The 27,484-nt window shown below is 38.6% G+C and overlaps 1 protein-coding gene across 4 annotated transcripts in view; it reads left to right on the top strand.

Moving 5' to 3' along the window:
• Positions 1 to 27,484, top strand: part of RAPGEF4 (Rap guanine nucleotide exchange factor 4) — a 355,797-nt gene that overhangs the window by 76,802 nt on the left and 251,511 nt on the right. For all 4 annotated transcript variants that reach the window (XM_043992057.1, XM_043992055.1, XM_043992056.1 and 1 more), the window contains exon 4: positions 677 to 823. In XM_043992057.1, the coding sequence (XP_043847992.1) occupies positions 677 to 823 (147 nt within the window). The remainder of the gene's footprint in view (positions 1 to 676; positions 824 to 27,484) is intronic.

Genomic DNA, 27,484 nt, shown 5'->3' with positions numbered 1-27,484 from the left:
ATGTACAGCCTGGCTTTTAAGCATTTTTATGACAACTTACAACAGACTATGTTTCATTAGGACTAGCCCAGGTAAGCACAGATTGACTTAACATCAGAAAGCGGGCTACTGGCTAGGGAAATCTTTTATAGTTTCAGCAATAAATGAAATGTAGAGGTAGTCTAAAAATCCCACTTCAACCTGTAATTTCAACTCTTATATCAACCCATCTAACAAGCCTTTGTCCAGAGCTGTGAATAAGCAATAGAATTGACTGATATGTGTTACACAGAGGAAGAGGAAGGAAGTGTAACTGGTAATAGTCAGTTTTGCTGCTTGGTTACAGCTCTGGAAAATGACTTGCTGGTGTGTGTGTGGTGGTGCTGGTGGGGGTTGTTGTTGAGTTGAAATTATTGACTAGGATGAGGTTTCTGTACTATCTCTGGGTTTTGTTTATTTGTGTTTCCCATTTCCTTTTATGCCCATTGAATTGTTGTGACTTCTCCACCCTCAACCTCCCATCACAAAGCAAACACATTTGTCAAGGGGAAGGGATTAAGTGACATTCGTCACTTGGAACTCTTCCTCCCCCCCCCCCCACCCAATCTTAAGACAGATATAAGAGATAAGAAAACTGAGAACCAAACATCCCCATAACATTTAAATTATCTAACAACTACTTACTTTGCATTCATAGGATGCAGTGACAATCTGTACTCTGGGAATTGGAACAGCATTTGGAGAGTCGATTTTGGATAACACTCCCCGCCATGCTACCATTGTTACAAGAGAGTGCAGTGAACTCCTCCGCATTGAACAGAAAGATTTTAAAGCACTATGGGAGGTAAACTCAAAGGCTTCTCTTTCAATTAATGTAGTTTTAGACAAATAAAGGCAACTATAATATGTATAATGACATTACAATCCACCTTAATATGCTCCATTCTGAATCGACAGATGAAACTTTATTTCTCAAATGCTCCTTTGAAGCGAGTGAAAACCATATTGACACAGGCATCCTTGATTTTTTAAAAGTATCTGCTTCATTTTCTATAGTCCAACATACCTATTAATTATTTCTTGAATGACCATTTAGTATTTTCTCTGCTTTCCCCCATTGGTCCTTCTAAGAGGCTATTCTGGAGATGTATTCTCTACTATGGAAGACAACAGAGTGTTCTTGAAGTCTTTAGTGTATGTAGTTTTTAGCTATCAAAGCTTAAAATTGGTATTCCCTTTTGAATGAAAAAAAATCCATCCTATACCTACTCAATAATGTGGACTACATAGAGTTAACGCCTGTATTGTTTAGATATTTTTGAAAGTGTTGTGTTCCATAATAATCTATGGTAGGTGGCTGCACCATAATAATGCCTGGTTTCTTGCCAACTTCAGAATGGAGAGTGGCACAGCAGTGAGTGGACACAACAGGTCCTGCTGGTTTTTGCATTTATCTGCTGCTTACCAAAGTCTCTCAGTTATTGAACTCATTTATGGCCTGCATTGGTAATAAATTAATCTCATCTGCAGTCATAGCAAAGCCAGCCCTTGTAAAAGCCCAGCTAATCCTCCCATCCCCTCACTCTTGTGAGCTCTCTCAGCTTTCTGATTTGAAACCACGGTTAGTCCTTGCCTTTGTCCTCGTCTCAGTGTGTTCAAGTGTCAACCCACTGAGCTGGCAGGCTTCACTACTTGTCCTAGTGTTGCTAAGATTTTAAACTTGATATAAAAAGAATTTCGTGTAATCAAATAGTATCCCCCAGAGCAAAACAAAATGCACTAACAGAGAAAACCCGCAGGTGAACAAGTGATACTTTGCTTTAAAGGCCACACAAAGCCTTAGAAAACCTCAGTGGTGAAACCTGTTCCTTTTATTCTTGGCAGTAGTGTATAAATTGTGGGGTTACTTGTTTGAAATGCTTCTCTTGGAAACTATTACAAAGCCCCAACTGATCACTAAAGTTCAGAGACAAAAGCTTAGTTTTAGGAAGGAAAAACTAAAATAGGTTTTCCATGAACTGTGGGTTTTCTGTCAATTAAAGTGACTGAACTAGAGGCAAATAAGCCATTTCTTGATCTCTTATTTTAAAAGGTGAACCTAAATGTCCTTTTGAAAAATCAAATTTGTAAAAGTGATTAAAGACCTAAATGGTCCTCACCTGTGATTTGTTCAATTGGAGAAATGATTTCCTATGTAGCAACTGATTGAAATTGATAATATGACAGTAGTTGTGAGAACATTTTGTAAAAAATGGCTTTTAATTAGGAGCTCCTCAGGGCTGTGAATTTTAGTTTCTCCAAAGGCCACTATCTCTTAGTTTTTTTAAAACATTTTCCCATTATTTTTATAACTTTGAAGGGTTTAACATCAAATCATTTTGGGGAAAATCTTGGGATGTTCTATAGGTATAGGACCTATTATTTAAGTTTATATCTGTGCTGTTTATGTTTAGTGTTCAAGTTCTTTGTGAAACATTTCCTCATACAGTGAGTGCTGATAAGTTACTAAATGAGTGGACAGCCACCATACTAAAAAAAGTTAGGAGGAACTTCAGGGAGATACCATATGGCATTGTTGTGTTTCGACAGAACTTTCAAAATTGTGCCATATAACTTTTACACTGACTACAAATGATGGTATAACCTCAGGATTTTGACTTCTGATCTCCATGCTGCATCTGATTCAGTATGACTGGGAACAAGCCTTATAACCTCAGACCACAGCTCCTCCACATGGGTTGGCCAAAGAACCCTTGTGCTAATGAGCTCTTGATGACTATTAGGATTCAAATGCCAAATGGTGAGAATTTGGGTTCCTGAAATAATCCTGGGTTAAAAATGAATGTCATCATTACATCTTGTTACTTGCCTACCACTTAAAATTTAATTTGGGGGTTACCCTTGGGAAACATTGTGATAGGAAGACATTATGCATATAAATAATTTATACACATATACATATGCATGTATAGTCATAACTCCACCATTGGCCATAACATCAATATGGAGGCGTTTGGAAAGGATGAAAATGGATCAGAACTAAGGCTGGGGTTTTTAGTTTCTTAGAAAGTGAAATGGCAACAATTACATAGAAAACACAGTAAATCAGATAAAGGTACCTGAAACTACATTTGAAACCAACTCTTCTATAGGGTTCCAGGGCTGCTTCTTGAAGTCAGTGCCATGTCATCTACAAACAGGCACATCTAGCCCCACCCTCCTCTGTTTGACTTTCACATAGGACACCCACTGCTGGCAAGTATGTATATGTGTATATATACAAACACACATATACACGTGCACACACATGTATACACATACATGTATAGAACCTATATACATGTGTGAAACATGTTTCATTGTTTCTAACATGTGGACCAGAATGGGAAAAGGAAATAGCGCATATATATTATGATATGCATAGGTAAAGGTATAGGTATAGGTATAGGTAAAGGTATAGGTATAGGTATAGGTATAAGCATAGGTATAGGTATAGGTATAGGTATAGGTATAGGTATAGGTATAGGTAAAGGTATAGGTAAAGGTATAAACATAGGTATAGGTATAGGTGTGTGTTCTGTTTGGCCCCAAAGGGCAAGGCCAGGAGGCCTGGGTAGAAATTTCCAAGAGACAAATTCCACTATGATGCCAAAAAAGATTTCCTAACCACTAGAGCTGCCTCAGGAAGTGATGAGCTCTTTGTCAATAGAAGTCTTCAAGCAAAGACAGGATGACCATTTATCAGGTATGTGATCATGGGGATTCCTTTCAGGCACTTGATGAAGTAGATGGTAATCAACATCACTGGTAACTCTTAAGATTCTATGATTCAGTTATTTACCATACTCAGTGTTGATGCCAGAGGATCATTGAATCATATTATCTCTGTGGTTATTTCTATCAAGGAAGTTTGTATGAGCTTAGCACAGCAGACTCCATGATCATTTTACATTGTGTTTTACTTTACTGAGTCAAAGCCTTTCCTGAACCAAACAAATGGGCTACCTCAGGTGGTAGTGGCGTTTCCTTCATTGGAAGCCTTTAAGCAGAGGCTGAATGACCGGCTTCTCAGAATATTACATTAGGGATTCCTTTTCTTTTATTTTTTTACATGATAATTTTATTATATATTTAAAAGGAATAGTAAGTTGTGTATAATAGATTTGCAGTTTCACATGCAATCATCTTTTTAAAATTCCACTATTATGAAAATGTTTGTTTTATTTCTTAAATTTAAAGTAAAATAAATAAAAATTTTAAAAATATTATTATTAAGGCGATATCAAAGGAGACATATGAGAAGACACTTCACACTGCATCTCTGGAGATGCAAGGTAGTAGGGATGTAGAACACTACACATAATGCCAGATTTTTTTAGCTTTCTGTTATCATTGCTGGACTGTCCCCCACATATACACACAGATACACCCACAGATACACCCCTTTTTATTCTTTATCATAATTATTCTTTATTATATTATAGAGGAATACATGGGAAATGTACAAGAGGATTCAAAATTGGGGGGGGGGTGGCAATGAGGGTTAAGTCACTTGCCCAGGGTCACACAGTAACTATCAAGTGTCTGAGGCCATATTTGAACTCAGGTCCTCCTGAATCCAGGGCCAGTGCTTTATCCACTGTATCACCTAGCTGCCCTGAGGGATTCCTTTTCAGGGGTGAGTTAGACTAGATGAGCAGAGTGGGTCCTTCTAATTCTGATATTCTGCGATTGGTTTGCAGACCACTTTCTTTTAAGGCCATATTGAATTCACAGGCTATTGTTTCCTTTTCCCATTCTGATTCACATACCATAAACCAGGAGATATGTTTTCAGTCAGTCGACGTTATTTCCTGAGGGCAGGGAAACATCCAGGGTGTAAATATTTGGTCTTCTGATCATAGCTTCTGAATAGTGGCTATGCCCTAGTTAACATATAATGAAAGCAGTATGTCAGAGGAAATGCTGGCCAGGCTAAGCCTGGAGTACTGGGTTTAGCTCTGGGCACCACATTTTAGGAAGGACATGAGCAAAGTAGAGAATGCCTAGAAGAGTAGGACCAGGCTCTTGAGTTCAAGCAATGTAAGGATCGTTTGAAGGAATTAGGGATATTTAGCCTAGAGATGAGAAGACTTTGCGGGAAGGGAAAGGATTTGATTGCTGTCTTTTGTCTAGGAACGGTATTAGAAGAAATACTCACTTTGGGCCCAGAGAGCAGACCTAGGAGCAGTACTGCATTAGCTCATTGTAAGGAAATTTTTCCCGTCCAAAAGCAAAATGAACTGGTACAAGATGGAGATGGATGTCTCCCTTATTAAGGGTTCTCCACGACTTCTTACCAGAGGGGATACTTTTTCATATATGGGTTGGGTTAAGCCACTGAGGACCCATGCTACTCTGAAATTCTGTCATTCTGAGGTTTTAGGGGACATTTAGAAAGTCTGTTCTTCGGTTACATCTAATTTTAAATATTGCCTTTAAAAAAAAAAGACCTCATAGCTGCCTTTTTATCACTTTTTTATTTCCAAAAATTTTTAGATACCTAAGGATACTTAGATCTCAGAAGAATTTCAAATTCATGGTGCATGAAGAAGGCTCTTTGGCAGAATCACAGTGCACAGAATTAACACAGAGATAAACAGTTGCTCAGTTTTAGTTCATTTTTGTTAGAACAGAGCCAAGACACTTTAATCCAAATACATCTCAGGCAATACAAAAGATAATTTTCTTACTCACCCTTTTATGGGTCTTTGTCAATATGTTTTGCTGATCCAGTACTTGGTGTGCTGATTGTTGCTTTTAGTTTCATGTATATAATATATGTAAAACTGCTAACACACTTTAAACACCAAAAAATATCTTATTAGCTCTCAAGTCACTTAAAGGCCTAATGTTGGACAGTAAGTCAGAAAGAGAACAAAGAAACTCTGGTTTCTTGTCCATTGAAAAACCACCCTGCTCCACACGTATTGGAAGGGGTTTTATAGAATTAGACAATGAATCACTTTTATATTTATATATCAAGAGCTACCATTAATCAAAAATACCCATAATCTTGGATCAAATATTAATAACTGGTTTAAGACTCCCAAGCCTATACTTAACTTCAGCACTTTGTCATTTAACTTCCTTACTGATGGTGTAAAGTGCCACTGGTTTCACTGAGTTTAAATTCTTATTGTCTCAAGAACTGAAAATGGTATGCAGTGGCTTTTAATATTAATTTTCAACATGTAATTCAGGGGCCTGACTGCCATGTCTTGCTTTTCCTGCGGTAGTATTGAAAATGAGATGTTTCCTGCCCCTGTTATATATTTTAATAAGTATTAATATCAAAGATGAGTGAAAGGAGTGAAGTATTATTGACTAATGCAGAATAAATTGCCAAAATTCACTTAAGCTAAGAAAAGGTGACCTGACCTTAAAGTAAGGCTGCCTAATGCCCCCAAATAGGACTATAAATTGGAAGCTGAAATAGGGAAAAAGACAAGGGAAGGCAATTTTCATGAGCAAAGAGTCAGGGAACAGGAAAGGACAATAAAACAGTGAAAAGGATAATTTGCATCATGTGAGAATGTTTATTTGATTATATTTATTGATAGGGTCAAATGGATAAAAGTACCTGATGGGGGAAAAAAAGCATGTGAGAGGGACACGTTAGAGAGCTCCTGAGTCCTGCCAATTTGACTTACACAATAGAAGACAATATAAAACAAGGCTAATTGAGCTAAAATTGAAAAATATTTCACAAATTTCCAGATCTAGTCCTTTTTCTGAGCGGACACAGGGGAAGGAGGTAAGAAAATATGTTTAATAGAACAACACATTTAGAATGAATCTTATAGGTCATCAGGTCTACACCTTAATTTTATAGAAGAGAAAACTGGGGCCCAATGAGGTTAGTGACTTGCCTACAGTCAAACAAATAGTAAATGGCAGAGATGGGCTTGAATGCAGGTCCTTTCACAGTAAACCCCATGCTTTTTTCCACCATTACCATGCTGCTTCCTTTTATATGTGTATTCACGAAAGCTTCATGAACTCCCTCTACCAGCTAGTCTATGATTTAGTTGATAAGTCCTAGGGAGTTGTCTGAGGTATGGAGAAGGTGTCACTTGCCCAGGATCATGCAACCAGTAAGAGTCAAGAGTGGGCTTTCAACCCAGGTCTTTCTGATTTCATGCCCTGTATTCCATACCCATAGTCAGGACACTTTCAGATAATGATCATACTAATAAACATTGTTTTGTTTTGTTTTGTTTTGCCAGGCAATGAGGGTTAAGTGACTTGACCAGGGTCACACAGCTAATAAGTGCCAAGTGTCTGGGGCCAGATTTGAACTCAGGTCCTTCTGAATCCAGGGCTGGTGCTTTATCTACTATACCAACTAGCTACCCCCAACATTGTTGTTTTTAAATGATCATAGGGAGAAGCTAAAAAATATAACCTCCTCTGTCATAAATGAAGAAGGATCCAATGTCACATCAGTGACTCTGTGGCCTTGAAGAAATTTATTTGTCTTGTGCTCCCAATACTTTGAATATAAGTATTGTTTGATTTTTCACAACCTGAGGACTGTTCCCAGTGTTTCACTCTCCCTTGTCCTTCATATCCAGTCATTTGTCAAGCCTTGCCAGTTTTGCCTAAACAACATCTCTCACATTCATCCCATTCTTTTTATTCTATGGCTACCCCACTATTTTAGTCACTTATTCACTCATCTAACCATTGCTCTCACCTCCTAAATGCACCCCCTGACTAAGGTCTCTCCCTTCTTTAATTCATCCATCATAGCTGACCACTATGACCAAAAGCATGGGCTTGCTTGTTTCTTTCCTCCAACACAACATGTCCTCACATAGGTACCTTCTCTCCACCCAACTCCCACTGTTCTTCAGCTAACTTTTATGTGTTTTCTTCTCCCATTAGGATGTAAGCTTCCTGAGGACAACTTGTGTTTATATTCTCAGTACTTAGCACAATGCCTGACACAGGATAAGTACTTAACATGCGCTTATTGACTTGACTAACACACAAGTGATCTTACAGAAGCCTGAAGATGCTATAGGAGCAGGCATTTGCCACCGAAGATACACATACACACATTTTTTTTAAACAGACCTGCGATTTCATCAATATAAGGAGCTCCTGATGAGAAACTTCCATTATCAATATAGCATCAATATATGTACCTTCCCTGCAACTTAAAGTCTTAGGTACCCTGAGATGTTAAGTGACTCGGCAAGAGTCACATAGACAGGATGTGTCAGCGGCAGGTATTGAATCCAGGTAACCTGAAACTGTCAAAATACAGAAAGGAGTTTTTGTTAAAGAAAGCAATCTTGTGGGAAGGGAGTTTAGTCTCCCCCAGTGCTCTTTAATAATCCATTTGGAACTATATCTTTCAGAAACATCTGCTTTTGCCTAAGTAGAGACTAGTTCTGTTACCTTCCTCTGTCTTTCAAAGTCAAATTCTTAAATCAAGAAATTTCTCAAAAGTACTTGAGGGTTTCATTGTCTTGTTTAATGTGTTTTTGACAATTACTGATAACCTCACAATTACATTGCTAGTAATAGACCTTTAATCCGTCAATGTGTATTAAGCATCTATGGTTGTGCTTGGCACTGTGCTAAGTAATTGGGATACAAGGGCAAAGGATGAGACAAACCCTGCATTTTTTTTTCTGGGTATGAAGGCAGTTATCAACCTGACTGCTGACTGGTAGTCCCCTTGTAGTATTCACATATGACCCAGTATCATGCTATGTAATCTGGAGGACAAAGGAGATATAGATTAAAAATCCATCTTCCTGCCTATGGCAAATGCCTACTCACATAGCATCTTTAGGCTTCTGTAAGGTTACTTCCTAGCCCAGAAAATTGCATCAAAAGGCTAAGAAAAACATATCCAAAAATAAACATGAAAGCCAAGACTCCATGCCAGGAACTCTGGCCACACACATCCTGTTGGGCTGCTCTCTTGCCTCGCCCCTCGGAGTTCTGATCCTTTCAAACCAAGCGGAAGCCTCGTCAGATTATTTGTCTCCTATGTCTACTCCAAGGGTCTCTCACTGCCCTATCCTCAGACTCTACTTCCTTTTCATGCAGTGACAAAATGATTCAAATCCAGAAAGGAAGGGAGTGAAATTGTTGGGAGGTAGCTGAAAGAAGAAAAAAAAAGAGGTCTTTTCCTATTGCCACTGACCACTTTAGCTTCCCTGGACAACACATAAGCACCAGTTTCCTTTTCATGGACTGAGATAATGCTAAGAGTTAGAGTTACTGAAAGGGGAGCATCTACTGTGGAGACAGATTTTGCCATCCACATCAAGACTAGGGCTTCACTGTGTCTCTGACTGAGAGACAGCACAAGGAGGACGCATGCTCTACAAGGTCAGAACACATCTTTTTGTTCCTTTTGGGGGAGGCCGGAAAAGCTACTAATTACATGTATCGTTTAAAATTACATTTGAAAATATTTCTGGGTCTTTACGTCCCAGTGGATCTGAGGCCTGATACTCTGAAATAACTTGTTTTCACAAATCTTAGAAAGCACTAATTGTTCCTAATGATGGGGGGGGGGGAAGGTGGTTTAATGAAATAGCCTCCCCCTCCCCTACCTTTATTGGGAGAAAACAAAGAAGAGAGGTGGCCACAAATAGTTTGTTTTTTTTAAATAAATATTAATGTTCAATTAGTCACTTAGCAACTCATTTGAATGGCATATAATTTTAGAAATGAACTTTGGTCAAAGGAACAGATTAAATGCTATTATACTTCACCTTCAGCATGTCAGTAGGATTCTCTCCTATGGTTCTAAGACAGTGTGTGTCCTTTAATGTATTAGGGGGTTGGTTTTTTACATTATTTATAGTTTAAAGCCCTAGGACCTTCTCAATCTGTGATCTCATCATCTTTCAGAAGATCATCAGGGGAGTCAGGACAGATCAAATCAAAACTCTAGGGAAAACCCAGATGTCGCACAGTACAGCTGGTAGCAGTGGGGGGGGCGGGGGATGAGGGGGTTGTTGTAAGAAGTAGCAGGTCTCTCTGCATTGGTATTAAACCTGAGATGCCTCCAGGGTAGTGTAGCATGGTGTGTTCATGATCTGGCTGTCTTTGAGTTCTTCTAAACAGAGATTCTGAAAATACACTCGGCCTTCAAGTCTTCTTTTGACTAGCATGAACATTCTCTAAGCTCTGACCTCTCTTTCCCATGGAACCTCTCACCCTTCAGTCTCAGCTGGTGCTGATATTCTTCCCTTGCCCTTCTACGTGGTTGCTAAGTGAATGGGAATGGATGCTACTTGTGGTATTTTGTACAAGAGAAACTTACATTTCAAGCAAAGGCAAAAAGGATTTCTATCTGGCTAATCACTTTGCTTTAGAGCATCTTCCAAGGTTGTATATTGGGTAACAGAATTAGAGAGTATTGAAAGGGTTTTTTCCCCGTGATATTGTCCACAGAGTTAGGGGACAGGCATTGCTAAATCTGTGGTCTGACTAGCTGCATTGATGGAGTACAATGGAAATCTTACTTGGCTTTCTCATACATCAATGTATGGGTAACACACTGGCCTGATTCACAAGGCTTTTTGTGAAGGAAAAGGGGGCCATGCATGATAAAGTCTCTAGTCTATTTTTTTTTCAGTTTGTTATTCAAAAATTAGCCACAGAGATTTTTCATAATATTTCCTAACTGCCCTAGGTCAACATTCCTCCACTTAGGGAAAATCATAGAAAGAAGCTCATACAACTTACAGGAAGAAACTGTGGTATGACCTTGGAGGAAGTAGTGTGGTTATGGGACTCTCCTGCTCTCTCTGTCTCTGTCTCTTTCTCTCTATCCCCCCTCTCTCCCTCCTTCTCCTCTCTCTTTCCTTGTCTCTCTCCTTCCCCCTTCTCTCTTCCTCCTCCTATCCCTCCTTATTCCCCTCTCTCCCTTCATCTACTACTTCTTACTGCTTGTCTTTCCCCTCCCCCTGCCCCCATCCTTTTCTGACCACTGGAATTCCACCATTGAGAGGACCCCTGCTTCTATTCCTGGGGTACAGTATCTTGTATTGAGAAAAAAAAACAGAAAGAAATCCAGTCGCAGTGTTTGTTCTTTCCAAATTGCTTTAGGAATGTCCTCAGGCAAGGATTTTGCCAACCTCAGACCAAGGAGGCATTTGGAATGGAATGGGAAGATAGAGACCAAACCAATAAAAGGGAGTATGAGCATGTAAAAGAGATATTGATGTGGTCTGGTGGTCTGGACAGACACAGACATCTATTCCTGGCTTGGGTCAATCTTGCTCCATGACTTTTTTTGAAGGCATCTTAGTTTCTTGGTCGACTTATGGCAGGCAAAGTGCTGGTCTTAATGACTGCCTGTCCACCTGTAGTATTGAGAGTTAATGATGCTTAATGTGTAGAGCTAATATTGGTGAAACCTCTAAACGCTTAATAAGTTCAAAGAACTATTTCTACTCTTTGTTTGGGGCATGAAGAACACCCACCCACAAAAGCTGTGCGTATAAATGAAGAAGGAAAAAAATGGAGAAATCTGCAGCAGCTGACACTGTGACAAATGCAAGTATTTGAATGTTTGACAGGTACTTGGAGCAATTTCTTCATCTTTTGCAATGATGGGGTTTGATTATCCTCAATGCTATTGGAAAGTATTTTGAAGCTGTCAAATATTGCCTGGCATTCTTTGCACTCTGCCAGGGCTTTGTGAGTGTGAAAGGTGTTTGTTATTTGCCAGACATGTATAGATTTCTCCAGCTTATTTTTTTTCTTCTCTCACTCAGAAATTTTACTTATTAATTGGTATTTCTGCCTGATCTTAGTGATAATAACATTGATTGTCAGATCTGACAGAGGAATTTATTCAGGACTTTATTGATGGTTGCCTACCTACTAGCAAGTGCACTGAATTTGGAATAAGAGGAACTGGTGCTTGGTTCTGCTAATAATTTATTGATATGACTAGATAAGACATTTCACTGTTCTGGGCCCCGGCTTCTTCTTCTTTTTTGGTGTTTTGTTTTGTTTTGCGGGGTAATGAGGGTTAAGTGACTTGCCCAGGGTCACATAGCTAGTAAGTGTCAAGTGTTTGAGGCCAGATTTGAACTCAGGTCCTCCTGAATCCAGGGCTGGTGTTTTATCCACTGCGCCACCTAGCTGCCCCCTGGGCCTCAGCTTCTTAGCTATACAGTAGTGGTGTCAGATCGCATGATCTCTAAGGCGCCCTCTAGTTATAACACCTATGAGTCTATGTGATCTGATCAATGTATCATCTCCCCCCAAAAAAATCTTCCTCCTTGGACTTTACAATTTTTAAATTGGGCTGTTTTAATCCCTTTTAAAAGTGTGAATGTCACTGTGAGGGGGGAGATGTATTCAGTCACTGACACCTGAGCCTGGATTAGTTTATTAAAGAATTTTTTTGTTGTTCAATTGTTTCAGTTGTATCCAACTCTTTGTGACCCCATTTGGGGTTTTCTTGGTAAAGATACTGGAATGTTCTTTCTAGTTCATTTTGCAGGTGAGGGAAATGATGCAAACAGAGTTAAGTGACTTGCCCAGGATCACACAGCTAGTAGGTGTCTGAGGCTACATTGAACTCGGGTCTTCCTGACTCCAGGCCTGGCACTCTATCCATTGTCCAACTAGTCACCTAGTTGCCCCTTTATTAACAATTAATAGACTAGAAATTAATACATAATATAAATTATATGTAATTTATCAAAGATTAGTAGACTATATATAGACTACAGAGATATAATGCTAGATCGGGAAAAAGGAGACTTGTTTTATTGTTTTCTTCTGGGTTTTTTTGTTTGTTTTTGTTTTTTTGTGGGGCAATGAGGATTAAGTGACTTGCCCAGGCTCACACAGCTAGTAAGAGTCAAGTGTCTGAGGCTGGATTTGAACTCAGGTCCTCCTGAATCCAGGGCTGGTGTTTTATCCACTGTGCCACCTAGCTGCCCCCTGTCTTTTGTTTTTAATCACAGTTACTTCCAAAATGTAGCTTTCCCCTCTCCTCCCCACCAGTGAGCCTTCCATGTAATAAAGGGAAAAATGTTAAACGTACTCAAGTGACCCATTCAAAATCTTATGCAAAAATAGGATAGACTATTTTTATTTATTTTTTTTAAGTGAGGCAATTGGGGTTAAGTGACTTGCCCAGGGTCACACAGCTAGTAAGTGCTAAGTGTCTGAGGCCGGACTCGAACTCAGGTACTCCTGACTCCAGGGCTGGTACTCTATCCACTGTGCCACCTAGCTGCCCCAGGATAGACTATTTTTGATAGGAGAGAAGCAAAAACCAGAACATGGGGCTCTGCCTAAAAATGGTGACTCTGAGCTCAGCTATAATAAGAAGAACTAATAACATTTATATAACACTTATTTACCAGGCACTGTGCTAAGTGTTTTACAATTAATATCTCATTTGATCCTTTCAACAATCCTGGGAGGTAGAAGCTATTATTATTCCCATTTAACAGATGAGGAAACTGAGGCAAACGGGTTAATTGACTTGCCTAGGGTTACGCAAATAATAAATATATGAAGTTAGGGGCAGCTAGGTGGCGCAGTGGATAGAGCACCGGCCCTGGAGTCAGGAGGACCTGAGTTCAAATCTGGCCTCAGACACTTAACACTTACTAGCTATGTGACCCTAGGCAAGTCACTCAACCCCAATTGCCTCGCCCCCCCCAAAATAAAATAAATAAAAAATTAAAAAAAATAAATATATGAAGTTAGATGTGAACTTAGACTCTCCTAGGTTCTGTACTCTATCCATGGCACTACCTACTTCCTCATAAGGCACTGGCTCCTGATTAAGGGGCAATAATATGTGGGGCAGGGGAAGCTAGGTGGTACAGTGAATAGAGCACAAAGCCTGGAGTCAGCAAGACTCATCTTCCTGAGTTCAAATCTAGCCGCACACACTTACTAGCTGTGTGACCCTAGGTAAGTCACTTAACCCATTTGCCTCAGTTTCCTCATCTATCAAATGAACAAGAGAAGGAAATGGCAAATCACTCCAGTACCTCTGCCAAGAAAACCCCAAATGTGGTCACAGAGAGCTGGATACCACCGAAAAAGAATTGAACAGTCAAATGGTATATGGGGACTACTGAATAAGAGAACAAAGGCATGAAGAAAAACTCTGTTTTTATAGTTTTACCTAACACTAGCTTTAGGGGTGTTACATGGCTCATTAAAATACACTGATTTAACTATATAGTTTTTGCAAGTAATGTTTTTCACTGAAGAGGCAAGTATGGCACTATGGGGGAAATGCTGTATTTGGAATCAAAAGACTTGGGTTTGAATTCTGGCTCTGATACCATCTGTGCGACTATAGGCCTCAGTTTCTTCATGTGTAAAATGAAAAGGTTACACTAGATGTCCTTTGAATTCCTTTTCATCTCTAAATCTTTGATTCAATGTACATGTATAGTATGTATACATATAAGGAAAAAGTAAAGGGAGGGGGGCAACTAGGTGGCGCAATAGAGAGAACACCAGCCCTGGATTCAGGAGGACCCGAGTTCAAATTTGACCTCAGACACTTGACATTAGCTGTGTGACCCTGGGCAAGTCACTTAACCCCAATTTCCTCACACACACCCCAAAAAAGAAAAAAAAAGTAAAGGGAGGGGAGGGAAGTAATACGTGTAGACAAAATCTTGTGTTTTGTATTTTGTCACAGTTATCAGGCCTTAGATTTCCCTCTTAGCGAGGAAAAGTAAGTAGACTGTGGTTGTGTTGTAGGCACTGATGAACCACTAATATTTATCGTATTTTGTTTAAAATGAAACCCCAACCACTCCCCTTCCCTCTGTTGCTAACCCTACTCCTCTACAAATTCAGAATATGCCAAGGTGAGAGGAATTCAAACGTTTGCATTGTTCTTAGATGCTTCTCCCTACAGTAAGTAAGCTGTGCCATTTTTACATAGAGAAGTAATGGATTGTAGTCTTTCCTAATAGTGAATACCAGAGATGAAGGCACCTTCTAGCAAGAGGTCATGCCTCCAGGGTTTACCTGGAGTTAGAAAACTAAGATTTAGCAAGAATGGAGTCGTCTTCCCAGGATTGTGCAGGTAGTGATAGCAGAGCTAAGATTTGAACTCTTCTAGTCTTTGGATCATAAATCCAGTGTTCTTTCTACCCTGGCTTCCATGTGTAGAGACAACATAACAGTATGGAAAGAATATTGCATTCATAGTCAGGAAAACTAGATTCTAGTCTTGGTTCTGCCGCTAGAAGTTCCTGTGTGACTTTGGGGAAGTCATTTCATCTCTTTGGACCTTACTTCACTAGTCTGTATCTAGAATAGATAGCCCATTAGGTCTGGTCCCAGCACCACTCCCTGTTCCATGCCCAGCCATTGAGGTTTCTGGACTGGGTTCAGGACAAGGGTAGCTTTAAGTAGATTGTTTTTTCTATATTTTTAACTTATTGGCTTATTAACAATCATCTTCTGACCCATTCCAGTGATGATTTTATTTATGGTACACAAAAGCAAGAGATTTTGCAAAAGAGGGGAAGTCAAGGAAGGAAAAAAAAGCATTTACTAAGGTTCTACTATGGGCCAGCGACTGTGCTAAGCACATATCATCTTATTTGATTCTCACAACAACCCTGGGAGGTAGGTTCTGTTGTTGTTTTTGAGTCATTCCAGTTGTGTCTGAATCTTTATGACCCCACTTGGGATTTTCTTGGCAGGGATACTAGAGTGGTTTGCTTGCCCTTTCCTTCTCCAACTTATTTTACAGATAAGGAAACTGAGGCAAAAAGGGTTAAGTGACTTGTCCAGGCTCACATAGCCAGTAAATGTCTGAGGCCAGATTTGAACTTAGGAAGAGGAGTCTTCCTGACTCCAGGCCTGACATTCTATCCATTTTGTGATCTCAGTTTCCCTTGGTGCTATTATTATCACCATTTTACAATTGAGGAAACTACAATAATCAGAGTTGAGTATCTAGAATCACATACAGCTAGTAATGCCTGAGGCTCAATTTGAAGTCATGTCTTCCTGACTCCAGGCTCAACATTCTATCTACTGTACCAACTAGCATCGAATATAAATTAGATATAGGATGCTTTATTTCTACACAAAGAGAAATGCTAAGTATAGAAGAATTAGGACATGCAGTAACAAAATTAATACAATTTTAAAAAAAGATTCAGTAACTCAACTAACTGTGCTTACAATTGTCTGGTGGGCTAATGTTTAAACCTTACTAGGACACAAAACAGTTTGCAATACTGCTCATTCATCCATTTACCTTTCACCTCAGCACTATATTGTTCCAACTTATTTCTGGTGAACACAGCTGGGCTTGGGTCATTCTTCTTTCCAGTGGCCAGCAACCCACTCTTGCTGCTGCAACCAATATCAGTCTGGCAGGTGATGCTGCTACCATCATTTGCAGATCTCCAGAACTTTTGAGCTTACAAAGTCAACTTCTTAAGATAAGAAAGCAAAAACACAAAGGAGATGAAGACTGCCAGAGACTTGGGTGCAAGTTTACCTAGTTTTGACCTCCCAGCACTAGCTGCTAGATGGATATGATTGCTATGACACCTTTATAGAGGATGCTTACCCCTCACTGGAGTCTGTGACCTGGAGAACCACAGTCAAGAGAACAACAGCTAGAAGTTGTCTCCTTTTCACAAATTCAGCACCCCATCCCACTCACTGTTGTCATGAGGTGGGAGGTTGACAAAAATTCTCATGGAAGCATCATGTCATACTAAAGCGCCGATTTCCCTGAGTACTGGGTCACTGTGTCCAGAAGTAGCCCAGAAAAACCCACGTGGTTGACTGGGACCTGGGAGAGGATAGCTGTGCGTGAGCTATGAAATGGTATATGTTATATGTAAAATGAGGGTATGTGACTAGATCAGGGGTTCTAAAACCAGGGCCTGTAAACTTGGTTTATTTGTTCATTTTAAACAGTTTGAATACTGCATTGGATGGAATTGACTTACTTTGTACTCATGTGTATTCTACTTTATGTTTTGTTTTTTGTTTTTTGTTTTTTGGTGAGGCAATTGGAGTTAAGTGACTTGCCCAGGGTCACACAGCTAGTAAGTGTTAAGTGTCTGAGGCCAGATTTGAACTCAGGTCCTCCTGACTCCAGGGCCGGTGCTCTATCCACTGCACCACCTAACTGCCCTTACTTTATGTTTTTAAAAACATTATTCAGAGGAGTCCATAGGCTTCACTGGATTGTCAAAGTGATCCATGGCACACACAAAAAAAAGGCTTATGAACACTCAGATTAGGTGATCTCTAAGCATTCTTCCCCCCTAGTAAAATTCTAGGTTGCAAGTACATTCTTATCTATAAAAGTATGTACTCTTTTCTGAGCTGAGAAGTTAGGGGCGGGAGAAGGGGTGAGTGCTACAGGTATCAGAATTGCAATTATGATGGGAATCATCCCTTTTAAGTTTGAATTCCAAAAGCTCCACTTTAAGTATTATGGTTCTTATTTTTTTATTTGTCCAAACCTATCTAGTGTCCTGGAAAGCATACTGACTCTGGAGTCTAGAGTTGTGGGTCTGGGAAGATTATTACTATGTGTGACCTTGAACCTCCCTGGGCTTCAGTTTCCTCAATTATAATATGAGGAGGAAGGCCTTTGAGGTTCCTTCCAGCTTAGAGATCTATGATGCTATGATTGTATCAGTCTTGGTCCTAAACTTTAGGACACTCCCAGTGTGGAAATTCCCTCCAATATAGATTCCCTTCTCTAACAGTCTCTGAGAGAGTTCCAGGGCACTAAGAAATGGAATCATTGAAGTTGTACAACTAGAACATATGGCAAAGGTAAGACTTGAGCCGGGCTCTTCCTCATTCCAGGGTTGTTCCTCTATACATTATGCAACACCCCCCCCCCCCCCGCCCCCAGCCTCTCATACATTATATAGAAGAGAAAATATGTATCTGACCAGTCCCTTGCCTTTACTAAATACTCATTAATTGGCTAATGAATGGCAATGAAAATGTATCATTTAAACAATAGTATATTTTATGACAATATTAAAATTCTTTCAGGGATTAGACTTTTCATAGAATTGTAAAGCTGAAATTTGGAGTCAATTTCATTTTCTTTGGTTGTTTTTAAGACACAATGAAAGAAAAGAAATTCTGTAGGACTTTGACTTTCTCAAAGGGGCTATGAAAACAAATGCTGCAGAAAGATTTTCTTGCCCTTTTGAACCTTTTTATGTGACCTAGCTTATCTGTTATGCTACTGAGATCACATTCAAAAAGTTCTCAGCAGACTGAAGCCATGAGGTCGACTACCCACTTAAAACACTTAAAGGCTCTGGAATTTCATCAAAGTGAATACTCCCTTCACTAATGAAGTTCAAAATTTTGTTAGTAGTGGTAGTTGGGGTTTTTTTTAGAGGTTTCTGTTGCTGTTGTTTTGTTGTTTTCCATTGTGTTGGACTCTTTGTGACTCCATTTGGGTTTTTTGTGTCAAAGATACTGGAATGATTTGCCATTTCCTTTTCTGGCTCATTTGACAGATGAAGAAACTGAGACAAACAGGGTTAAGTGACTTGTCCAGGGTCACACACCTAGTAACCATCTGGGGCCAGATTTGAAGGAAGATGAGTCTTCCTGACTCCAGATCTGACACTCTATCCACTGTGCCACCTAGCTGCCCTCTTTTGAAAGGTGTTATCACTGAAAAATGTATCATACTACAACCAGACTGGGAGAGTCTCCTTGAATTTAGGCTGGCCCATGCAGGCAGGGATGTAACATTATCCACCTAGCACCTGATGCCCTTCTGAATTGAAAGTTCTGTCAGAGCTGGCATTTCACCAATCTAACCTTCCAAACCACAGGGTGCTCTCGAAGATATAATGAGACATTGTGGAAGACTTGAATGGGTCAAAGCTGACAGGGTGAGGCAGAGAAACCTGCAAGCCCCTTTGTCCCTGAGTGTTGCTATCAGATCTCTGCTCAGTCACTGCTCAACAAAGTCTCTGAATGCCTACTTGCAAATTCAGACAGTGATATTTTTTAATACATGACTATAAAAATAAATTATTATAACTTTATGAAACTGCCCATTGACTATTTACTAGGCCTGTCTGCCATAGTTTATCTTAGACTTATCCTCTTTTTGTGAAGAAAAAACACAATAGTTTAAAAATTATTTTTAATGCTTATGACTCTTATTCAACTACATTCATTCCATAAGCTGACCCCAGCATTCTTATTAGAGTTTATTTTCTTTCCTCAACACACCTTCCCTTACAACAAAGAAAAGGAATTTTATAAACTACTTTGTACAAACTACAAACTTAGCAACTATATCTGGTAACGTATGTGAAATTCAGCTCCCAATAGCCCTAGATTTAGTCAGAGGACCTTTGTTCAAACCCTAGTTCCTCCTTTTATCTGGCCTTACACATTCCACTCCATCTCTATGGACCTTGCTGTCCTCATAAATTGAGGACAGCATATTGGCACTGTGACTTGACACAAATCATTTAACCTCTCAGTGCTGCAGACAACTAACAGTCAATAGACATGAGCTAGCCACTGAGTTCAGCTCTGGCAATAAATACAAAGAAAGGCAATGGATAATCCCTGCCCTTGAAGAGCTCACAGTCTAATGGGGAAGACAATATATAAACCAACTATATGCAAATAAACTATAGATAGGATAACTTGGGAATAACCAACTGGAAGGCACTAGAATAAAAGGGATAAGAAAAAGCTTTCTCTAAAACTTGCATTGATAGGGGTTTCCTCACATGGGAGTTCCCTATATCAGTAACATCCCAAATCTAGTCCCCTACTCCCCATATCACGCATTATGGTTTGCAAAGCACTTTACAACATTGTCTCATTTGATACTCACAACCATTCTGTGAAGTTAATGCTTTATGATCCCAATTTTGCAGATGAGGAAACAGGTAAACAGAGGTTAAGTGACTTGCCTAGGGTCAAACAGCTAGTAATTCTCTGAGATGGAATTTGAGCTCTGGACTACTTGACTACTGATCTTTATAATCTTAGAACATTACTGAAAGCTAAGGTTTAAACAGAAATTTCTTTTCACACATTGAAAGTCCTTCTAGCAAAACTAATTTAAAGCATTATTCATTAAATACTTGCTCCCTAATAAGTTCTTTTAAATGTGGTTGTACATGGACATTAGTAATAAAAGAACAGAGAAAATATATAAATGAATTATTTGTTAAATGGAGTTTTTGCAGATACAGAATCTTTTCGTTCATTGACTTGGTGTTGTCTATAACCTTATATTCTGATGATGTATGGAATTATTTCTTGCTCCACATATATTCCACATTTCCTGTGTTGATGTATTTGTATCTGTCAGTGCAAGCATCCCTGATGATATGTATCATCTTCTGTCCATGGCCCTGGAGAAATTAAATCTTTTTGCTGACAGTGCAGCTGTTAGGAATTGAGCTCATAAAATTGGGTTGGGGAAAGGTATTCTGTTGACAAACAGTATTATTTTTCCTTAATTTCTCTCAGCCGGCTATGATTTCAGGTCTGTAAAATTAGGGTTAACATCAACAGAAGACAGAAACAGAAAGCAGAAACAGAAATCTCTGCAAACATGGTCTATATGTCCATGAAATGCATTTCATTGTTCAAGTACTGCCTTCTTCTCTCTTGCTGGCTCTTGGGGACTCATTATTTGTTCCATTCTTGAACACTGGATGCTCTACAGCCACATGAAAGTGCTAATGATTTGACTGAAGTTATTTGTCAATATAGTTGAATGAAACATGGGCACTGATTGAATATTAAAAGTGAGAAGTTTGGGATGGTTGCATGTTGTACATTTAGTTTGATCTTAAAACAGAAGTTTTCTGGGGGAAGCTGGGTGGTGCAGTGGATAAAGCACTGGCCCTGGATTCAGGAGGACCTGAGTTCAAATCCAGACTCAGACACTTGAAACTTACTAGCTGTGTGACCCTGGGCAAGTCACTTAACCCTCATTGCCCCACAAAAAAAAATAAAATAAAAAAGAGGAGTTTTCTGGCATCTTGAGTGATTAGATGAGGGATTCTTAACTGTTTTATGAAATGGACCCTTTGGCAGTTTAGTAAGGTTGTGTGGACCCCTTCCCAAAATAATGTTTTTAAAAGTACAAAATAAAATACATGGGCTCACAAAGGAAACTGATCATATTGAAGTACAGTTATCAAGATGTTAAAAAAAAAATTCATGGACTAGGTTCCTTTAAGCATCCAGATCCTATTATCTGTTTTTCCTTTCTCTCTTCCCTTAGATATCCACTTTCAAATTCAGGAAGTTGTTACTTAAATGAGACTTTTATTTTTTGGTGAGGCAATTGGGGTTAAATGACTTGCTCAGTGTCACACAGCTAGTAAGTGTCAAGGGTCTGAGGCCAGATTTGAACTCAGGTCCTCCTTGAATCCAGGGCTGGTGCTCTATCCATTGTGCCACCTAGCTGCCCCATGAGACTTCTTAACTTTAAAAGTAAACACATATTTTAGAGGAGGGGTGGCCTGTTAAGCTTCTCTTGGAAAGTCACAGGAATACATTTCCATTCATATATTTGCTGTTACAAAGATACTCTATCTATTATAGGCAATACCCATCATGAATAAAGAACAGTCTGTGATAAGTTAGCTTACTTGCAAGGGCAAAATGATCCAGTGGAAATATTTCTAGTTTCAGCAGTCAACACTCATTTATCAAGTGCTTTCTTGTGCCAGGAACTATGCTAAATGCTGGAATTCTGGGCTATGCCTTATAGGAACTGGTTTCAAATCCTGACTTTGCCACTTACCATCCATGTGACCTTAAATAAATTACAAGTTTGAGCTGCAGATTTCCAGTTGGTCTCTAAGTTCCCTTACAGAGTTATTTTATTTTTGGCTGGGAAATGAGGGTTAAGTGACTTGCTCAGGGTCACACAGCTAATAAGTGTTGAGTGTCTGAGGCTGGATTTGAACCCAGATACTCATGAATTCAGGGCTGGTGCTTTATCCACTGTGCCGCCTAGCTGCCCCACAGAGTTCTACTGTTACAATAATCCATACCTTTCTATCAGAGGATTCTAAAGGAAAAGATGTTTTTTGTTTCTTTGTTTTTTGCGGGGAGGGTTTTGGTTATAGTATGGATTATTTTTCTTAGACAGATTGGGGTAATATTAGCCTAGCCCATTCTCCCTCATTCTTGCTATACATTAGATGCTTTTAGTGTGACCATATGGTTGGGCTGAAATTGAAGAGTCTTGGTCATATGACCCAAGTAGCAACATCATATAACATTGTGCCAAAGTAACTGGAATCTGGTCTTCTCAGGAGATTAAAACATTGAATAAAGGGAAAACCTCATCTACTGATGGAGGGGAAGAGGGTCAGTCAGTGTTTAAGGGAGTTGAAGATCAATAGGAACTGTTAGCTTTCACAAGACATAACAGAAATAGAAATTTAAAAAGTAAATGTGGAATTGCTAAGTACCATGGCATAAAATCCTCCAGTGTCTCATTATGATGTGGAGATGACCTTGAATGTTCAAAGGCATTTCCGGTGAAACACAAGTTCAGGAAGGTTCTACCAAACCTGAAAAACATTGACTATGGTCTGGGGAATATATTGTTTGCCTGCTGTTAGGATTTGCTTCGTTAAGTTTGGAGAAACACTTAATCACCTATTTTATTACCAAGTGATGAGTGTTTTTGGCCATGGAAGCTCACAAAGACTACTTAATGAGGTGTGGAAGCGTTATAATCTTAGTAAGAAGAATATCCATTCATATGAAATCTTAGATCTTTCAGGGTGTCAAAGTGAGAAATTAAGCTAGAAAAGAAACATCTTCCAACTTGTGACACCTCTCTGATTATATAATTATTATCCTCAGATTGTATTTATATACAAATGAATTGGTTTTAAAAATTTCCTTTATTTAAAAGTCTTTGGTAATATATAATTTTATGATGATAGAATATTTTTTTTTGGTGAGGCAATTGGGGTTAAGTGACTTGCCCAGGGTCACATAGCTAGTAAGTGTTAAGTGTCTGAGGCCGGATTTGAAGTCAGGTTCCTTTGAATCCAGGGCTGGTGCTTTATCCACTGCACCACCTAGCTGCCCCTAGAATCTTGAAAATACCACAACCATTTTTTCCTTGATGAAACAAATTGTCCGAAGAAGGAGAAGGTAGAGAAAAACTATTTCAAGTTATTTCTCCAATTTTTCAATATAGTTTCAGAATATTGGTGAGAAGTAGAGGTAGAGGCAGAGCAAGGAGAGAAAGTTGGAGACTTCCTTCCTTACCAATAACTCTTCTTAACCTTGAATGAAGGAATTTTTCTGTCCTTCTCACCAGACTTCTAATATAACTGGTAAGGTCAATCTAAAACACTGACCTATTTTGAGGGAGGAATTTTTCAATCCCATAAAATATATCAGGCTGAGGTATGAAATGATGAAATATGATTCCTTAATTAAGTAATTGTAATTTGGCAACAAAATCATCTTGGCAACATATTTTTCCAATAGCTTTACTTGTATACTGTACTTTTATATACACACAGGGATATTATGAGGACCAGATGAAGTAACATGTGGATAGATCTTTGCAGAGCTAATAGTGCTATGTAAATAGTAGCTAGTGCTATTAGATTATTATGTATTACTTATGTATTTATAAACACATGATACCATATTATAATATTGTATGTTATAGTTATAATTATACACATACATGTATACACTCATACAGACACTCCTATTTGTATTTTGAAAGAAAAGTTTATCACTATTTGACTGCTGGGTAATGCATATTTGAGCCACAACAACTTCTGGAGAACATTTCCTAAGGCATAGAAAGACCCTCCCTGGCTTAACCACACTACTGAAATTGTGGATTCTCCTTTCCTTTTTTTCCTTCCAGTTTTATTGATGGACTTTGTTTTTACATTACAGCTGTTTATAGATTCTTATAACAAAATAAAACAGTTAAATAACATTAGTAAGAGTGACCTTGTCTGAAAATTCATGCAACATTTCACATCTACAGTACCCTCCCCACTTCTGTATTTGAAAACAATTAACAGAAATCTTTTTATTTTCTCTGCCTTATACTCTATCTCCCATTGAAAAAAAGGAAAGGAAAAAAAGCAATTTCTTTTGTAACAAAAATGCATAGTCAAGCAAAACAAATTCTTCCATGGCTGTACACAAAAATATATATGTCTCATTCTGGACAGATATGTAACTTACCCATTGATATCTAGATATAAATATGAATAGATATATAACTTCCTATACTAGATAGACACATACTTATATCCTTTAGCTTAGTAGGCCAAGGTCTCCCACTTTTTCCGGGGCCATCTCCAGTTGTCCAGATGTATATCTTACCACTGGACCCAGATGGTTCTGGAGGAGAGAGTGAGGCTGGTGACTTTGCACAGCCCTCCCTCCCTTAAATCCAACTCACTTCCAATTATGACATTCCCTCCCAATGTCATGGTCCCCTTCAAGAACGAAGAACAACCAGCCACCACCACCACCAACAGCATGCCTCATTCTATACATGAATCTATTATGTCTTTGGAATGGATATCATATTTCATCACTGGTCCTTGGAAATCATGTATTGTCCTTGTCTTGATCATAACTTATAGCTGTCAAAGTTATTTATAACTTTGTTATACAACAAAATTGTATATTTTTTCCTGGTTCTATTCATTTCATTCTTCGTATGTTTACAAAAGTCCTCAAAATTGTTCATTTTTATAGTATCGATGTCAAAGTATAAATTGTTCTGTTTCTACTCACTTCACTCTGTGTCATCTCATATCAATCTTTCCATGTCTTTTAAAAATAATTTATTTTCTCATTTCTTACAGCACAATAATCTTTTTTCATATCTATGTACTACAACTTATCCAGCCATTTCTCATTTGTTGGATTCTATCTTAGTTTCCAGTGTTTTGCCATCACAAAAAGAGGCTAGAAATATTTTTGTACCCCTAGGACATTTTCCTATGGAACATGAGCCTAAAAGTGATATAGCTGGGTTAATTGTGAGGTGCTGTTTGGTAGATCTGTGAATGGGTACAACCACTCTAGAAAGCATTTTGGAATTATACATAGAACATTACTTAATACTGCATTCTCTCTGAAATTATAGATTCTTGAATTATTAAAGTATGCCTAGAATTGTCACTTTTGAGAAAAATGCTGCAAAGGCTGATGAGAATGCAAACTGTGGTGCAGCCCAGAGTGAAGTTTTGGAGGACATGACTTTAGTGACTTGCTACTCTTAGAACCACCAAAAGAAGTGATATTTGGGGGGCAGAATTCTTTGTTACATCTCTTTGTTGTATTATAAATCAGTTGTAGTGGGCAGAGGAGATAGTTTCTCCTTGCACCAAGAGGAATTGATGGAGCAAAGTTCAAGAGTGATGTTTGTAGGGCAGCAGCAGATTTTGATGTTTGGGACAGACTCTGAAGTTTCTTGTACTGAGGCTCAGTGAAAATTGTAGTGACCTGCCTGATCTGTAAAAAAATGAGTTGGGCCAATGGATACAGATGATGTGAGACTCCAGTGGGAAACAAGAGGTAAGAAGGACCATGGTTGAAGAGGCTCTAATTCTACTTACCTTATAAGAAGTCCCCTATTGAAGCTATGAGTTTCTTCTTTGCTAATAGACTTAGGCCCAAGTCCCATTTATATCCCATTTACACATTCTGTAATAAATATGCATATGATGTGTTCTCTGGTTGCCTTTGTTGCTAACATTTTAGCTGACTCAAACATTTTAGAAGTCAGTCAAAGCCACGTATTACTAGAAAGGAGACAGTGCAGATATGGGCATGAACTATGATTTTATTATTGATAAGTCTCCAAGATTGAATGCTGGGCATTTATCCTTAATTAACATATGAGTAACATAGGTGTGAGATGTTGGTACATAGTCAGAGCTCTGTTCTTCCTATCAGATGTGATTATACTTGCTTTTGTTTGGGTGTTGCCTGGTGGACAAGAATAACACTGCTTAGGTAAGAATGGTCTTGTCCTAAGGCGTATATTCCTTTCTGGCTTCCTCCCCCAAAAGAAGCACTTCCTGTCTTTCAGCCAAATGATGAGTAATTTGAAGAGACTTCAGGATGTGACATAGAGACCAGTCAGGCCATAATTATTTTGATGGGATAGATGACAAATCAGCTCTTAGCATACATCCCATCTAGGTAAAGTCAGGAAATACAGGGAAAGCTGAAAATAGCTCCTGGCTATGTGGCAGCATCTTTCACTTTAGTGATATCGTGTCAAATTAAAGAAATCATGCTTACCAAATTTCTCATTGCAATACCTAAACAACATGGTGCTTCTTGTCATTTTGATTTAAATGATTTTTGGCAATTAGGAAGTATCTTAAGAATGAACTTCAAGGTGAGGACTGAGGATTGTCACACTCTTTAACCAAGATAAAAATATTTTAGCTTGTAAATAATAAGTATAGCAAGCAAAAAAACCCCCACAAACAAAATAGAATCAAGATAGCATGCCTGCTCAATACAATGATATATAGAAAAATAATAGCAACAAAATTTAATGAGTATACAGATGGATAAAAGCAGTCAGAACATGACACAATACAAAAAACATTAAAATCTAGGTAGATCAGCTTTTTATTGGGTACACTTTAAGGAGTATATAGTTTATGGGTTTATTGTGGATTTTATTATGTTAGCATTGTGTTTGACAATGCAATTCTGTTGAAATTATTGACTTTATATAAATATTTTTAAATGATGCTGTATGCACTATATATAATGCAGAGAAGGTTTTGGAAGAATCTGCACAAGGTATTTGGAAGATGGCAGAGTATATAGGACAATAAAAACTTTTCTAGGGTAGGTTTCATAGCTTGTTACTTTTGAGTTATAGACCTCAATCTCTTAATTTCTTTATACCAGAAATATAGACAGAAAAGGACTCGGGGCAGCTAGGTGGTGCAGTGGATAAAGCACCAACCCTGGATTCAGGAGGACTTGAGTTCAAATTCGGCCTCAGACACTTGACACTTACTAGCTGTGTGACCCTGGGCAAGTCATTTAATCCTCATTGCCCCACCAAAAAAAAAAAAGAAAGAAAGAAAAAAGAAAAGGTCCTGGGTAAATTACTTATACTTTCTCAGCCTGTTTCCATATGTATAGAACGGGAATAATAACAGCACCTCCCTCATAGTGTTATTCTGAATATCAATTCATGTTATCTGTGTAAAGTGTTTTGCCAAGTTTAAAACACTATATAAAGGCCAGATATTATTTTTATTGTCATTATTATTAACAGGAATACAAATAACTTTATGCCAAAGAGTTAATATGAAAATGTATCTCTATTCTCATGGACATGGATGGAGAAATTGAATCCAGACATTTAGTTCATTCTGTGTCCTATGTTCCATCTGGCAGAAATTTATCAACTGAGGTGAAAAATCAAGAAAGAGGC

Source organism: Dromiciops gliroides, chromosome 3 (assembly GCF_019393635.1).
Source record: "Dromiciops gliroides isolate mDroGli1 chromosome 3, mDroGli1.pri, whole genome shotgun sequence".
Classification (NCBI taxonomy): domain Eukaryota; kingdom Metazoa; phylum Chordata; class Mammalia; order Microbiotheria; family Microbiotheriidae; genus Dromiciops; species Dromiciops gliroides.
Note: the sequence above shows the minus strand (reverse complement) of the source record. Positions and strands in the feature narration are given on the sequence as shown.